Below are 18,187 nucleotides of genomic sequence, written 5' to 3' on the forward strand. Positions count from 1 at the left end.
AGGTAATATGCGTCAGTGTGTAGTTTTTTTTTTTTACCATCACATATGAAGGAGACATTTTTGTTTATCAAAACAAAAGATAACTGAGCCCAACACGTTTTGAACTATGCCTTAGTTTCTGTACATGGTTAGGTGAGAAGTATATATTTTTTATCTTTGTGCTCTTATTTTGAAGCCCTCCGGACGGGGGATAATTAGGACAGTGTCCCAGGTGTCTTCAGTCAGTCCACTCGGGAAAACGCCAGCACACGGGTTTTAAACCGCTTTTGTTTGTTTAAAGTATTTTTTGTTGTTACTCGTAATATTTTTGGACCGCCATCACAAGTATCATCGGACTGGACCGTGAAAATCAACCTGCAACGATCAACGTTTAAACGCGGTAAATGACGCAGCGACACTCACCTGTTCACTGTTTCACGTGGGAGCACGAGGGAATCCCTGTATATTAGGGCTCCCACACATTTTCATGGACACCATTTCAAAACTTTTCCATGACTTTTCAATGACCTTTTTTTTCTTGCGGCACTTGCGTAAGATTCAAACTCACCGTCGGAAGTTAGAAAATCCAACGATAATTTCTGGTTATAATAAATTGCGTCATTTTGTGCTTTCCAAAATAAATAGTAATAATAATAATACCACCCCCACGTTCTTAGTCTTCTATAAAATTCGCCTAAAAATAAAGAAAAATAAATCACCAAAAATAAAGAAGAAAAAAATACTTAAAAAAAAACAAAACAAAAAAAAAAACATGCCATTCCAATTAGTTTTCTTTATGGAAAAAAAAGTTGGGTTTTTTTTTTTAAAGTTTTGTAAAGAAATATTAATCACCCGCGGGTTTAGAAGTCATGTTTTCTTCAAAAAACGGTGGCAAAATAACTACAAAATACAGACATTTAAAGCTGTATGCTCCTCCCATGAAGTCAAAAGTGCTTAAAAAATGATTTGACATGACTAGTGCGCAGACAAGGTACAAGGTACATTTATTGACATTTTTCTTAAACGTGGTTTAAGAAGAAATGAAATTAAAGTTGACCCTAAATCGTGCTGCATCTTTTGCAGTCGGAGTTGAGTCTCACAGCCTGGACAGGAAAGCTGCTCTGTAGTTTGGTGCTTCTGCAGCAGATACTTCTGCATCTTTTTTTTTATCCTTTTTGCTCTGTGCAGACGCCTCACTTCACCAAGGTCACTGATGCTCTGCAGATGGGAACCAGTGATGTTATGGGCAGTTTTAATCACCCGCTGTAGGGCCTTCCTGTCCGGGCCGTGCACGGACCATGCCAGTTTGTGATGTTTCCAGTCAGTATGTGTTTCCAAATGATGTAGCAGGATCAAAGGACAAATCTTAATTTAATTTTGAAACTATGTTTTAAAAAATGACTCATGAATCTACCTTGTACCTTAAGTGCTCACAAAGAGGCTGTGGAGTTTCCGTTCTTTTAAAGTACACGAGCAGAATAGTAAAACAGCTTTTATATCAACAAACGTTTACTGTTATTCAGACCATGAGCCGATTACCATGCTTTAGTGAAAATCTTTTATTTTCTTGTTTAAATTACTTAGAACAGTTCAAACAAACTAACAAAATAGAACCAGGTCATTTTTCTACAAAAACAAAGTTTTATGTATACAGTATGAAACCGGCCTAAAATTGCAAGCATCAATTACATTTTCCCACTTGGACATATATACATGATACAGTATATACAAGCAAATGAAATACTGTAAGTACAGTCTGCAAGCCGTTTATTTAAGCACTGGAATGTGTCCGTTATATTCCTGTGAGGGCGCCTCGACGACGGCTCCGAGTCTTAGGAGGGACAAGAGAAATCTTCCAAATCCAACACAAATATGATTTTTTTTAAAAAAAGGAGAACACAGTCCTGTAAGTACAGCAGAAAACATCGTCACTGTGTTGGGATTGCGTCCTCACAGTTGGGGCAGTTTGTCGACCGGTGTGTCGAATTTGAAGTCTGGAGGGAAGAGTTCTGCAGCACGTGGGTAGATGAGTCGGTACGACTGTCTGATCGTAACGTCTGCGACGCCGGCGATATCCCCGATTTCTGTGGAGGCATCGGTGACATGTTTCAACTCATGAATCTGAAAGCTACTGCATCCTCAAAACTTCTCTGTCGTTTAAAAGTGCAAACAAAGTGTGAAATAAAATGACAGATTTTTTAAATCAATTTAGAGAAAGTTTGAGCTGAAAATCATTATATCTGAAGCTAGAGGGACACAACCATCCTGGTCATTAGTATTGCCGTCTGTCAGCTTTAAGCATTTCTCTTAAATAGTGGCGTAAAAAAGTCCACAGTTCGGTTCAGACCTCCATTTTTTCTGTTTTTTTAATCTATTTATTTATTTATTTTTTAATTAGTTGAATGAGAAAAAATGAGGATAAAGTTTTCTGGGTTTTAACAAATCAGCTACAATAACACTAAAGAACACTGAGGGAGATGAAGTTTATAATTAAATGAACTAAATCAAGAGGTCTGAACGTTGGTAAACACTGTTAGAAATCAACAATCTCAAACATTTCATAAACTTACTACACAGGCTAACTTCGTACCCCTCTTTTGCTTTATCCTGGACCTGCGCGCTGCTCTACTCTGCTGTCTGTACGTTGTGCCTCTCAGCCCTGACCATCAGACCCCCCCCCGCACACACACAGAGAGAGAGACACACACACACACACACACAATAAAACTGACAAATTAAAGCTTCAATAGCTTAACATTGGTTTAACCGTCTATATACTGGACATGTTCTCAGTGAATACACGGCGAGTTTGTTGTTCAGTCAAGTTTAACTGTCCACGGTCTGCGTTCCAATCTGGTTTTGTGTAGATTTTTTAACAGGTCAGAAAGTCCAGAATGACGACCTCTGAAGTACATGAGGATCTATACTGTGGTCTGAGTAAAAGCAGGATTCTGTAGACTGTGCCCCTTTATAGACTGAGACCTTTACAGCGGCCCAGGTTCAAGTCCGACCTGCAGCCCTTTGCTGTTTGTCACCCCCCCTCCCCCCTTTTCTGTCTCTCTTAAACTATACTATCCGTAAGGAGATAATTCGGACTCCTATCTTTGCAAAAGGGTTCTGTGAGCTCGGCCGACAACAAATATCTCCCATTGCTAAGTCGTTACTAAGGTTCGTCCTATTTCCTGGAGTAGTGAAGGTGTCCATTGCATGAGAACTTTTTTGGTTCTCAAGAAATGCACTGTGATCTTATAACTGTGGAAAATAACTGTCATTGAGATACAGCCTCATCACTCACCTTTTTGGGTCTTCTTCTCGGCCGAGGCCTGGGAGGCCATGTAGATGGCTGCAGCAGCCACTGAGATGGGGCTCCTGCCGGGCACCAGGTCGAGCTCCACGGCCTTCCTGGCGATGAAGGTGGCCGCCATCTGCACCTGTTTGGGTAAACCGAGGTTTGAGCAGAAGCGGGACATGAAGTCTCCGGTGGTGATGAGGTCCACGCTGGTCTCCAGCGCCTTCAGGATCAGCTTGAAGCACCTGCCGATCTCCTTCTTGGAGATCCGCGAGACAGCGCAAATCTCTGTGGAGGGAGGGAGAGGGCGAAACTCGTTTAGACGTCGAAGAAATTCTCCGCTTTTTTTCTTTCTTTGGTGAATCTCTTTTGTGACTTTGAGGACTCGGTCTATATGTTGAGCCAGAGGTCGCCCTGTCGTGAAATGTTTTTACCGGCCAGACAAAACAGCATCGGGGAGGCAAGAGGATAAATAATCCGCAAACTATAACTTCCTCTCCTAACACGAGATGGTGAAAACATTTTAGCCACCGTAGGTGATTTTGTACCAACAATTATTCCTAAAGAGCAGTCGCAACTTCAATAATACGGCAGATAGCTCAAAATTTTACAATAAAATAAACCGTTTCCTCTGACCTTTAAATGTTCGTGGCACGCCTTCCTGTCTGCAGGCGATGTAGAGACAGGCCGAAGCGATGGCATCGTTGGCTCGCCCCTTCAGGCTCTTCTGTTCATAAACCTGCTTGAATAAATTGTTTGTTCTGTCCTGCAGAGCAAAAACATTAATTTACAGAAAACAATTAATTTGCATCCTCTCAATAAAGGTCTTAACATCAATCTTCCCAAGACGTAAGACCTAAGATATAAGACACTTTATTACTGCAGATGTACAACGAAACTGTTCCGAAATTCAACCAAGTTTCAGGGTTTTGTTCCGAGAGTAGGGATTAAATGGTTTTTGTCTTTATAAATCCAAAATAAACGTTTTTTGTAAAAGTTTGACATCTATAAAAAATAGATTAAATAAATAGTAAGAGAACAAAACTGCAGTTTTTAGACGCCTTTTACACAAAAACACGCGTATGAAGGCGTCCTCAGCCCACACGTGTGTAAACTTCAGCAGAACTGCAGCCTGCACTTTAGTTTCCTCCTCAATGATAAACCACAGAATTACATCAAGTTCACTTCCAGTTTCTTTTGCTCCCTTTCTAACTGTGTTTTTGCCTTCAAATGCATGATTTTCTTTTCTCTCTGTGTGTGAGAGCGTTTAGTATGATGCAGGTATTACAGCTTGTTTTGGCTTTTTTTGTTTCACTGCTTGTTTCACACCTAATAGGATAATATTTCGAAAAAGTACATTACACAATCATATTTAAAAAAAAACAAACTTACTATGATGTTCCTTGGCAGGTTGATGCGATCTGCCATGGTGCTGATTTCTTTAAAGGCGTTGAGCATGGCCCGGTCAGAGCTGCTCATGGTTCGCCGGTTCTGATACTTCGAGTTACCAAACTCATCAAAACTAGCAGCGCCAGTTCCCTGTGGAGGAAACGGTGGGCGTTAACCAGGAAATCTCACTGTAGTCTTAGTCCAAGACATACCATAGTCATTTTTCAGGACTTGGTTTACTGTGATTGCGGCAGACGTTCACAGACAGCGTCACTGATGTCTCTTACATCGCCACTTTGGTGACTAGAGAAAGCTACAAGGGCACTTCCATTTGCCGTAAATGGAGCCTTCGTTTTCCAGGGAGATTGCAACCATCGGCCTTAACAACTGCACAGTAAAAGCCAAATTTATGGGGAACCAGTCTGAACGCCAAATGTGTCATTATTCCATAGTTTTTACACTGTGCAATCAACGTTTATTTCATAATGATTAGTTAAAGCAAAAACTTCTATTTCGTCTATCTCCACTTTAATCTCAATGATTAAAATGCTGAAATAATTATCAAAACTGTAAATGCCATTAATGTTTCAGCATACCATCCGAACATGAAATAATCAAAAAATATTCAAACTTTCCAACAATTATCATTAACATTTGAAAACAACTGTGATTTTAACAGAACGCAGGAAACAAGGTTCATTTTTAACACGACCGTCTCTCACCTTGCCGATCATGGTGGTTAGGTCGCCGCCGTTCAGCAGCGGGTTCTGGGCGTCTCCCACTCTGGAAGGATCTTTGAGGGCTTTCTCGTTGGAAAACGTTCTCCACTCTGAGCCCACATCAATTACACGGTCACCTGAGGAGAGGAAAATGCATGAGATGCGTACGAAATTAAACCTAGAAATAGCTCAAGATCTTTTTCTTTGACGTCATTCCAAAAAGCCCGACTTGGTATATTTGCTGTAGGAATTTAAAATATATCGTACTTCAGTGTAGAGTTAAAGTGTTTCTGATGGAGCGCCGCCTGTTTTAATCTTTGACATTGATGAGATGGTTTTTAGCCGCGGCAGCAACAAAAGAAATCATGTTTCAAATGCAAAATGCATCCAGATTTAGGCCTAGCCCACATATATCCGCATGTTCCCGGAAAAAAACAAAAATAAATAAGTGTCCACATGGGGCACCCCGTGTACAGAGGCCACATCCTCGCCACCGCGGGTTTGAGTCCGGCCTCAGCCCTTTGCTGCATGTCGTCCCCTCTCCCTCCCTGTTTCACACTTAAGCTGTCCTGTCATAAAATCATCTTTAAAAAAAAAAACAAAGAAAAACGTCCACACAAGAAATTTAAAAAACATCTGAGTCCAAATAAAAACACAAAAACACAACTGAAGCGCTATCATAGCACGCCAAACCAACAGATGACTATGTAACCCAATCACACAAAGAGGAATAAGAGGAAGGGTCGACCAATCAGAGGCCTAACAATAACCCCTCATTATTACATTATGTACATTTTAAAAAATACCCATATATGTGGGGACTACTCATTAATACAATCTTGCGCATCGACGGCTGCACCTTTTTTTCAGAAACAGGTTTTTTTCTTCCCTCCCTGACAGAAACAAGATTGGTGAACTGTAGTGAGTCAAACAGTGAGTCAGTCTCAGAAATGGGACACAGCACTTTGATACATGTGACAGATTTTATTCAGCATTGTGTGAGTCACCTAAAAATACAAACAACTTGTGCACACAAATTATGTGTCTCCACTTTGTTCTCCTCCCTCTGGAATAATTAACCTGAAGATGGTTCCATATCAGCACAACTCCCTCATGCAAACATGTCTTCCGGCGTCTAAAACTCAAATATTGTAAATAATATCGTCTCATTATCTCCGCGCGCTTTCTTCAGCTCGTCCACAGCCCACTTTAAGTTTTACTACGATAATATAATCTGAATCTTGCACAAACGTCTTTCCTTCCCTCTCTTGTTTTTCATTACTTATCATTGTGTGCTGTGAGTCAGAAACAAGACATGATCTGAACAAATGTTCAGTCATTCACGTACATCAAATCTGAGATGTACAAAAGATAAACGGTGTGACAAAGGAAGGGTATATAGTTAGTTATCATGACTGTCTGTTCTTGGAGCTGCACAGCGGGGTGGAGGATTAGATTTCTGATATTTTAATCCTGTTAGACTTTTTTATACCATCCATTCATTCATCTCCTCAGAGGGCAGCCACAGCTATGGGAGCAGGAACAGAGGGCACTTTAGCTCGCAGCAGACAGCGGCTGGCGTCTCTCGTCTCTCACCTGACCTGGTCTCCGCTCAGCGGGCTCGTTAGAGGAGAACTGTGTGTTCCCTGCGGCTTTGTCCTACAGTCTGCATCACATGTTGAAAGATTTTTTTTCCTCGTACGCTTTGCCTGTGCTTTTCATGACTGTATGCACCTTGGTGATAAATGAAAACACCAGACCAGGCTGAGATATAACTGTTAAACATTTATTCTAATACTTCACTGATGTTATTCTTTTCCAGAATTTTAACCACATCACCACTGAGATGTGAAATCTAATCAAAAAAAGCAAAGTGCACTTTTTTTTGACCTGGCAGAGTACAACATAAACTAAGGAGGCGTGGCAATGCTGCTAGATCCTGAAGATGAATATCTGTTGGCAGGTTAGATGGCATTACTGATAAATTAAATAATTGCAGGTAGCTTTCCCACATTGGAGACTGTGTCCTTGTGTAGCCTGTCAACTCAGCTGATGTTCACATGAAAATTTTAAACGCGCTGCCCTCAAACCAAAGCAAACAGGTTCAGGAAGACACGTGCTGAGAGAGTTTAGCATCTGCTGAATATCTGACTGTGACAGAGGTCTACTGAGTGGAGTAAATAAAAAGAAAAAAAAACAGGAAAGTAAAATGCAACAGAAGCATGTGTTGTTACACTAAAAGCTCTATTATTCACAAGTGCACATGATGTTGTAGTGCGTATACTGACCTACTACAAGGCCGCATTCAGGGCAAATCATGTCCCCTGCTCTGTAGTCCTCCACCAGGATGGCATCAGGGTGGTTGGGACACTGAACTCTGGGAAGGGTCAGACCATCTCCACTAAAAAAGCAGAATAGCAGTTAAGAGATCAAACAGCTCTAAAGGCAAGAAAAAGGCAGTAAAGGGAGGAAATGGAAGACAGACGCAAACAAAGGGTGGGGTAGAGAGAGAGAGAGGTCACGACACAAAACACACTTTACAGTCTCATCTACAAGAGCTGGAAAACAAATTGAATATTCAAACTGCAAGTGTGTGGCTTGTTAAAGATCACTCACGAGAGGAAACAGCAAATGAAAACCAAAAGAGCTCAGATCATTTCAATACCTAATACAGCAGTTATATATAAATATTTCACTTTCACTTTTACTTTCCCCCTTTTGTTGCTGAGAAGAAATAATTTGTCCGAGAAGGCTGAAGGCACAAAAATGGCTGCTGCTGGATCGGGGAAATTTAAAAATGTGCATCAAGTGATTAAGAAAAACAAAATCAGAGGCCAGTAGGGGTCATCATATCAATCCATGATTAACTGCCAACAGCTAATAGACAACATCAAACAACCTGAAGGCAAAGCACAAAAAGTAGATGAAAAGATAACTGCCATAGTTAGGACTGCAACTAACAATCATAATCACTATTGATCAAACCAAAATACAAGAAAATACGTTTAAAAAGGGATAGAAAGAGAGAAAGAAAGGTTTAAACTTTACTTGTGACAGCGTCTGAAAGCAGCATAAGGAAAGTTATGTATTTCCAGATTTCAAAGGGTTAATCTTTCCATTATCTTCTCCATCTATTGTTTAGCATTTTAAAAGTAAAAAACCGTGGGGAAAAGGGTTCTCCGATATTAAAGTCACATGTTCACAATACCCAAGATATTAAATTGTATAGATCAACATCACATGAAACTCAGAGACTATTTGAGGGTTTTTTTTTTCACACACAAAAGAAAAAAAGTGATCAAAAATAGTTGATGATTAATGATCTGCCGATGGATCTACGGATGGACTAACTGATCGTTTCAGATATATATATATAATATGATAATAACAACATGTACACGTTGACTCCTGAATTACATCCAACAACCGAAACGTCACGATGATGTGGCGAAAGCAAAACAGATGATCTAATGTACATTAAATCAGGGTCACGCGATCATTAATATGCATTTCCACTTTTCCCTTTCTTCAAATTTACACACTGAAAAAACGGAGCACTTCCCCTGATTGTGGTTGTGAGAGAAAAAAACACCGAAGAGGAACGAGAAGCAATGTTTTTGGCGCAGATCATCATTTCGTCCTGACACAGTATACAAAGCTTGTCTCGGGTTTGCTCGCTGAGGCTGTCCACGATGGCTTTATTTGGGCGCAATAACGGACCGTAATGTGTTTACAAACGACACGAACCCAACGCTGCTCACTCCGCGGAGACTCTACGTTTCTAGCACAAGTTTCAGCTTCAAACTACGCTAGCCCTGGATAATTTCGTTAACCACAGAAGACCCCAAGGGGCGACAAAACAAGTCTGCAACGCGAATAACACGATAACCGACCGAGGCTATTGAGTACGAGCACAATGTAACGGTGAACAGTGACTTCTGGCAACATCTAACCAGCAAGCTAGCTAAGTAGCAGTTACCGAGCACAATACATCCGTACAAAGGTACGAGGCAGGGCGTGATGTTATTTTGAGGATCACAGGCGTCTCTCATCATGTCCAACTCGACATGTTTTACAGAGGGACAATCTGAGAGCCACATATGAAGAAGAAAGAGGTGCTATATTTAGTTAAAGTTGCTACGCACCGGCTCGTCGACGCCATGTCGCTCCTCACTCCGCCCGTTTGTCAAAGAAATAATTGCCCGCAGTACCTCTATTTATAACTTTTTGCGATCACGTGCTCCGTGGTGTACGGTGAGCCACAAGGCTCAAACCAACCGGAATATTTTACCGCTTTTACAACATTTTGTTAATAAAGTAACACTGACAAATTAATGCAGACGTCTGTGGATATACCATCAAGTGTACAATCTGGTCATGTTCGAAATTAGACTCTTTCAACCTTGACAACAGGATCTGTTGTTGGAATGTTTTTGTTTTTTTTCATTAGCTGAATTTTTTGTTGATGCAATAATTAATTTTTTTTGCTAATGCTGTAGCTGATTTTTTTTTAAATTTTTTTTTGTAAATGCAATAGCAGATTATTTGTTGATGCTGGAGTTGAAGTTCCATCAGTGCTGTGGCTGATTTTTTGTTAATGCTAAAAATGAATTCCTGTTAATGTCGTAGCTGATTTCTTGTTTATGTTGCAGCTGAATTTGTGTTAATGCTGTAGCTGACTTATGCAGTAGCCTCCTTTTATAGTTTCCTTGGTAACCGATAGGAAGTAAACAGGGACCAAGGGAACAGAACAGCAATGAAAGGCTCTAAAATTAATAGATTATTTTAAAATCCTTTCTATGCAATGTGCCTACAAATCACCAAAATCAGGCTACATCCCAAAACTGCAAAAGACAAACAATCAAAGCAACAGCAGGCTACAATACAAATTTACATACAGTACCAATGAGATGACATAAAATACCTCACAAGCTGATCTGACTGAAACTCTCTGGGTTGCTAACGATTAATTAGGACTGATTAATAGGAGGTGAATTAACAGGACATTGTTTATTCTTTCCCTATATTTAGCACTAAATCACACTGTTATTTACGGGAGAGTTCCTTGAAAATGATTCAAGGAATTAATCAGCAATCAAACAGGTACAAACTTTATATTTCCCCTGAATGTAAGATTAACTGTTGGTGTGGCTGCCCCACATGGAAACAAGGAAACCCGTAATTAACATAACAATAAAACTGAGATAAATAATATCAGTTTTTATGACAAAGTTATATAAATGACTAGTTAAAACTTCAGTACAGCAATGATGAATCTCTTAACTGTACTGATTTATCCTAAGATGCCCAGTGAAAAAAAGGTCTGTCTTCTTGTTATTTAACAGTGCCAGCCTGTGTCTCTGACTCTGTACCAATCTGTGACCGCTCCTCTGCATCATACTTCGCAGGCCTCTGAGGGAAACAACACAGTGCCACAAAGACTCACTTGATTTGGTGAGATTTTCTTTTAACAGAATAAGAAATCTACATCTGTCTACAAATGAAATATCTGTTGTATAAATGCAAAATACTTACTAGTTGTTTGAAGTAGTCAACATAGATTTATTTATAGCACTTAAGTTATCACAAAACTTATTTCGAGTTGACTATAAATTATTGTAATGTAAATGTAACGCATTGTAATCACCTCAGCAGTATCTGGGAAGAACGGCAGTGTGCATCAAGACAACAGCAGGTGGAGCTAAATCGAAAGAGTGTGTCAGATGGATCAGCAGCTACACTCATCAAAGCCTTACATCTATCTGTATTATTATTAGTTAAAAATGTGGAGCTCCAGGCAACATTTTAGACCCATCTCTGTTTTTAAAAAAGGGCAATTTTCCTATAGCACTATTTACTTGCACAACTCTAATCCCAATACACCAGAACACATACTTCCTTGTCACAAAGCTAAAGGCACACTCTTTCACTGCTTGTGGGGATGTAATGTGGCCAAAGGTTTTTGAAGGCAGGTTCTTGGCATAGTTAGTCAGATAACAAAACAAAAAAAAAATCAAACTTGCTGGCCAAGGCTATGCATCTTATCCAAGAGGAGTGACTGTGTGCTAATAGATTTGTTTCTCTCACATGCTAAAAGACCAACAGCTATAGGATGGAGAGATGTGAACAAAGTTTAAAGCAATATGTACAATACTGACATTTTAGGAAGGGAAAGATGGCAGCTTTTTTAAAATATCAGGGAGAGCTTCATGGACTTTTTGAAACAAAATGTTGATGAAGACCAATAAAACCAAAGATGGGAGTGGGGTTGAGGCAACTGGAAATAAGAATATAAAGTTTCGCAGCCCTTGTAATCTTCAGGATTTCTGTACGTTGTAATTACTGTAACATCTGTTTTTCACCTCTATTTAATTAAGGCCTGAGCACCAACAGTGCGAGGACCCTATTGAAACTGAAGAAATTCTTCTTTTTTTTAAAATTTTGAACAAGTAAGACCCATTTTTTAGGGCCTTAACATACTTAAAAAGTCATTAAATTTTGCACAGACATCAGGACTGGCGAAAAATTTGATATTTTACCATCAAAAAATGGCACAGGAGCGCCACCCAACAGACTTCAACGAAGGAGCCCCTCCGGCCCTTTTCATGTACACATACAAAAATTTGGTGGTGTATGGAGCATCACAAAACAAAGAAAAAAGTCAGTGGCAGCCAATACTCCTCATATTTTATATGAATATTTTTATGGAAAAAAATGCATTTTTGATCAGTAGCTTCCAGGATTTGACTAAATGACTCAAAATCAGTGCTGGATCATATTACTACACTGGTTGGTTAAGAAACAGCTCTTTTTATTGCATTTGGATACTGTGAATTAGGTTTTTGCACATTATTGGCAGACATTTCTAGTTTTCTTCTCTGGCTTTTTCAAATGCTTTACTGTCCATTGTCACACACTGGACATGGAACCACCTTTCACAGTTAAATATGAGGAGTATTAAAAATGCAATAAAAAGAGGTGTGTTGCGACCAGCCAGGGTAGTAATGTGACCCAGCACTGATTTTGATTCTCTTGGTCACATGACCTGGAAACTGTCAAAATATTGAAAATAAGGATGACCTTGTGTCAAAGTAATTTGTTGATGGTCCCTGAGTGAAAACCCTGCGTTGCAGAGGAGAGCTCGCGTCCTGTACTGCCAACAGCCGTTTAAAGCAACGCTGCTGGATCGGGAGCGAATGTCTGTCGAAAATCCAACCTACAACTAACTTCACTGCTGTAATTATTTTTAAACATATTTCATGCAAAGTAGCTTTTTGTTGTTGTTGTTTTTTATATCACAGCCTGGAATATGTCAGTGATTTGCAGAAACATTTATTGTGACAGTACACCTCATGGAAACAGCATGTATTTTCTCCATGTGCAAAAAAAGGCGTCATTAAGTGGAAAATAGTAAAACAGACAAATTTCAAATTTGTTTGCTGAGAAAAAATACTCGAAACACACAATATTTATACATTTATATTTTTTATATCTTAATACATTGTATTGTCGGGTAAGGAACAGTTTTATATTGTACACACTTTATTTATACACTTTATACACACTGCACACATATATTGTAATTAAAATATTCATATATTTGCGCTAATTGTCTATTACTGTATTTCTTTTTTTTTACACCTAACATACTCAGCATATTATGCATACTTTATTTTGTAAATATTTACATATTGTACCAACTGGATACTACTGTATTTTTATTTTTACATTTATATTTTTACATTTTTACATTCTTGTGCTTGTACATATTTCTTCTTGCTATTGTTCTCTATGCTGGTATCAGAGTGACTGTAACAAACCATAATTTCCCCCCTGGGGATCAGTAAAGTATTTCTGATTCAGAATATGTGATGGAGGTAGGATTTTTTTTTTTTTCATTTAACAATTTAAAACACCTGTTATTGTCAAATGACATCAAGTTACTGAAACAGCAAATATCTTCAGGACTTTTTTGATATTTCTAAAAGTTATCAAAAGTCTGCGCAAAACTACCATTTTTCTGTGGATTTGCATTGAGTGCCAATGTTTTGGTGTAGATCGGAAAAATATTATAGCCTTACTGTACATGCTCAAAAGTTTAAAGATAAAAGCTATTTCCACAGCCTGTTGACCATCACTTTGATATCAAACATTCTTCACAATATGAACACAATACTGGTAAAAAACAAAGAAAGTCTAATGTGTGAATACAAGAGTCGTGGATGTTGATAAAGCATGATGTGTCCTATTAACTGAGCAGGAGAAATTGTTGAACAATTTACAGTTTCTGCAGTTTCTTGGGAGTTGATGACAAATTTAGTGATATTTTTCTGAAAGAAAATTGACTGACAAACAAAAAGCATAAAATTCATGTTAGAATTACAAGACTACCTTTAAATCAAACTTATGACCGAGCTCCAAATTCTTCATGTAAAACTCCTTGAGCGCACTGCCCTCTTTTGTTTACGTAAACACATGGCCACCAGTTGTTTAGATACTTGTTTACTGAAGTTATAATAAAATTTTATTAACAGTAAAAGTTCAGGGTGTCAGTCGCTGTTCTCTGGTAGTTGTAGCACCTTACCTTCTCAACAAGTGAGTTCTCAGAGCCGGGGAGGCTGAGCGGGAGGTTTTCCAGAAGCGTATCAGCATCAATTCCCAGTACGAGCAGGAGGGGAAAGGAAGGTGTGAGATAGAGTCTCTTACCTCACACACACACACACACACACACACACACACACACACACACACACACATTCAAACAGAGAGAGAAAGAGAGAGAGTCATAGAGAGACAATGGGAGTGCGCTCTTACTCCATTGTTAAACTACTGAAGGACATTGTGACAGAGAGCGTTGCAGAGTAGAGGACGGTTGTGCAATCAGAGCTTTTTCATGGTAAGCAACATTGAAATACATACTGTTATCTTAAAAAACAATGGCCTCATCTTCCTGCAAATGAACAAGATGACCTAAGGTTCCAGGCTACAGGAGGAGAGGACTACGAACATGCCGACTTTATTGTATTTAGCAATTTTTCAGAACCTCTCAGTTGCATTATATTTAGGCAGCAACAAGAAACACATTTAGGGACTTATTGTGATCATCAGGGAAAAAGGAGAAATATACTGTCATTTTTTCCTGTGCATGTTGCTGTGAGTAAGCCTGCAGCAGCGCTGTAAGTGGCAGATCACATCACACACACACACACACACACACACACACACACACACACACACACACACACACACACACACAAATACACACACACACCTGCTAAAGGGACTTAGCTCATCTCCAGCCTTAGCTCTACATGGAGGAAACACTAATTCACTGCTGTGCAGTGTTGCCCTTTCTCAGAGAGATGCGGCTGCATCAGTCGGTGTCCAGAAAGTACCCCCGACGTGCATGAAGTTGCGAGGGCCCGTTCATCGCTGCTTGTGGCTTTAATTATGTTTGTTTTGTTTTGGTTCAGTTTGGTTTTTGGCCTGCCTTTTCATTTTATTGTATACCATTTACTGCCAACACTATTTTATCTATATGTCATATCTGTTAATGAATAATTGAAAAATAAAAATAAAAATATTGTTGAAAAATAAATAAACAAATTATTAAATAAATTGCAAACAAAAACATAGTCTTCATTCCAGGCTTTTCGAGCATCCCTCTACCCATTGGGTCCCTATAGGCGATCAGCCCCCTTCTCACCCAGTGATACGCCCCTGATCACAGGTACACCAAACAAAATGAGAGCATGTCTGCTGGTATCAGAGCAGTATAAAAGGTGACGTGTTCTGAGCCTCTTTCTTTGTCTCAACACATACAGATACACACTGTACTAACTACCTCAGTGCCTCGGCAGCAGTTTATTAATTTTCCAACATCATATCACACCACATCATCACCCTTTATTACTCTTACTGTATGTCAAGTAATAACAAAGGATCCACGCAAACGCAAACAGCCATGTGAGCACGTCTGGAGGAGTGTGTGTAATTTGACACAGGCACACACACTCTTTCTTGTCTAACCTTTGTTGACTACATTCATAACCCTCAATGCTTAACAATGACTTTTTGTACCGCACTGTGTGTGTGAGGGTGAGAAAACTCTTATCTGGCATACAGGAAATTAATTATCAGGTTTGAAACATGTTTGTTTGGGTTTGTTGTTGGTTTGTGGTTTTGGTCTAAAATGAAATGACTATGTTATTATTTTTTTTGCTACTTCCACACACAGACCTCACATGTGTATATTTGGTGTGCGTCTAGGTAATGTTTGTGAGTGTGATACTGTGTATTCTTTACAAATCAGAGAGGGAGGTTCACGCTGAATTATTTATATCTCATTGAGCCGATTCTCAACTCACTGAACTGGTTGCCAGGGGTATCTGGAGTCCCCAGCTGTTGTCCCCGTCACCCCCACAGACAGGAAACCTCACAGTGTCCAACCACACTGCTACCAAGTGAGACAGCAACCTATTACAGCATCTTTATACCTTTGTCCTTCCCCTCACAGCACTAACCACCACAGTCAGAGAAACACCTTAAGGTTAGGAATCAAAATCAGTGCCATTAGCAGTATAATGTTCAAATTAATATCAGATAGATACTTTGTTGATCCTTACAGGAAATTTGTTTATATGGGAGATACATTCACAATCAAACACAATGACAGGAGACATCTAAATAACTCAGCACAAAAGCTAAAATAAACTACTGAAAAAAAATCAGACTTGTAAGGTATTAAAAACTATATAGCCTATATAGATAGATAGATAAATAGATGGTAATTTTATTAATCCCAAAGAGAAATTAAGGTTTCCGGCAGCTCAGTACCTTGTTGTACAAACATAAAAACAGTAGAGAAAAAAATGCTGAAAAAGGTGTAAAACATAAAAAGGATATAAAAGATTATACATGAAAAAACAAGAATAAATGAGCCACTGTATGGGTATTTAAGTGCAAAATAAAAACCATGTGGTGTTTGTGATAAAATAAATTAATGATAAATACAGTACTGTTTAAAATGCACAGTACGTGCAACCTAAATTAACAGATTAAAGTACAAACAGAGCCCCTGTACTAGTTAAATAAATAAATAAGTCTGTTTTGTGCATCATGTGCATGAAGACTGTAATATATATTTGTGTGTGTGTGTGTGTGTGTGTGTGTGTGTAAACATATGTAATCTAAAATACAGATAAAAAATACATAGTATGTAATGCGCAATGTGGCTTATCTAAAAACAGTATTTAAAATATATACATATATAAAGTATATACAAAAGCATTTCTAAAAATATAAAATAAAAAAATGTAATATGCACCTGTATATACGGTATATATATATATATATATATATATATATATATATATATATATGTACTCACATCTACACAATATACAGAATTATGCTGTAGATATATGGGTATCACTACAGTTCAACTGCATCTGCATTTATCTCATAGAAAAACTTTATTTCAATAATGTCTTGGCCATAAATTATGGAGGGAATCCCTGAATTCACGTGATCCAAGTCCAAGTTTAGTGAGTTTACATCCAGTAATCCACCACTTCTCTCATTCACTGTGCCAACTCTGTCTTTGTTTGGGCTTCATAAAGGGAGCCACTTTAAACTCAGCTATCATAAGACTGCGTCACTCAACTCTGAGCAAACACACGCTCCTATTGCACAAAAAAACATTTCTGAACAGTAAAGAACACAACCAAAAATGATCACTGTAATCACCCTGCACATGTTCATGTATGCTCATACACCACCTCCACTTCTGATCTTGTAACCGGCAGACTATTGCACTACACGCCCCGGTGGCTGCTTTTCTTTCTTTCTTTTTTTTCTTCCTCTCAAAGTACAAGGGTAGCGTGAGTGAGAACAGAGTGCCAGCAGCCAGCAGCCCAGGACCGGTTGAAACCTGTATGGGTTGCAACTGAGGAGACACTTCCTCCACCCAGTGCATCATCAACCAAATCCAGAAAGAGCTGGAAATTATGCACGACTTCAGCACCCAGGGTCCTATTGACTGTTGAGTTTGTCAATACAATTAGACATCTAGATATCTAGATAGATATATTGGTAGATAGATAATAAACAGTGTTAATTTAAGTTTATTTGAACTCTGAAAAACCCCAGGCAGCTTGTCAAACATGTGGCGTTCGCATGAAAAGCACACGTGAGAGGTCTCAATTAGTCAGCTAAAGTCATTTCAACACCATGAAGCACTTTGTGGTGTCTGGTACTGAAACAAAGAGGGGGAAGCTGGTGCTGCATTCAAGGCACGCTGGGAAAACTGCACACAAGAGAGCTCAGTTTTTAGTTTGTAGGCCTTTGGTCCTCAAGTTAATACACACTTAGTGAATTTATTATAGGCCAGGCATTATAATTCTGAAACTGAGTGCTTGTTTTTTCATGAGGGAACCAGGGCGATGCATTGACCTACAAAAAATGTCATCCCTGTAGCACTCTGCTGCAATAAGAAAAGGACAACCAACCCCATGGTGTGTGACCACCAACCTAAAAATGAGGATGGTTGGAACAACAGCACAAGATGTATCTAACAAATATCTTGCCAACAACAGAAGCTTAAGGAAAGTTAGGTCTCCCATTGCTGCTTGACATGCTAAGCGTCTTTTACACATTAAAGGGAATCTATTAAGGATACAGTTTTTGAGGGATTCAAGTGAAAGTAAAAGTGTGACAACTGACCCCATTCTCCCCTACTATCATCACGTAACTTTGTTCTCAATGCAAAACTTTGAGGAAATCCGAGCATCTTAACAACTACTTTAGTGGT

The 18,187-nt window shown here is 39.0% G+C and overlaps 1 protein-coding gene across 1 annotated transcript; it reads right to left on the reverse strand.

Annotated features, from left to right (window-relative positions):
- Window positions 1–1,523: 1,523 nt before the first annotated feature.
- On the reverse strand, window positions 1,524–9,649 carry gtf2b (general transcription factor IIB). The gene is made up of 7 exons (XM_042498372.2): window positions 9,522–9,649; window positions 7,665–7,777; window positions 5,380–5,513; window positions 4,661–4,807; window positions 3,905–4,034; window positions 3,275–3,556; window positions 1,524–2,063 (listed from the first exon to the last, which is right to left on the reverse strand). The coding sequence occupies exons 1-7, from the start codon at window positions 9,536–9,538 to the stop codon at window positions 1,930–1,932; spliced, it is 957 nt and encodes a 318-aa protein (XP_042354306.1). The 5' UTR covers window positions 9,539–9,649; the 3' UTR covers window positions 1,524–1,929.
- Window positions 9,650–18,187: the final 8,538 nt, after the last annotated feature.

Source organism: Plectropomus leopardus, chromosome 12 (assembly GCF_026936395.1).
Source record: "Plectropomus leopardus strain MGB_pleo_1.0 chromosome 12, ASM2693639v1, whole genome shotgun sequence".
NCBI lineage: Eukaryota > Metazoa > Chordata > Actinopteri > Perciformes > Serranidae > Plectropomus > Plectropomus leopardus.

Coding starts and splice junctions, on each gene's coding strand:
- gtf2b (XM_042498372.2), bottom strand. Junction 4,808..5,379: donor TAACCACCATGATCGGCAAG/GTGAGAGACGGT, acceptor TTTCCTCCACAG/GGAACTGGCGCTGCTAGTTT. Junction 4,035..4,660: donor ACCTGCCAAGGAACATCATA/GTAAGTTTGTTT, acceptor TTTGCTCTGCAG/GACAGAACAAACAATTTATT.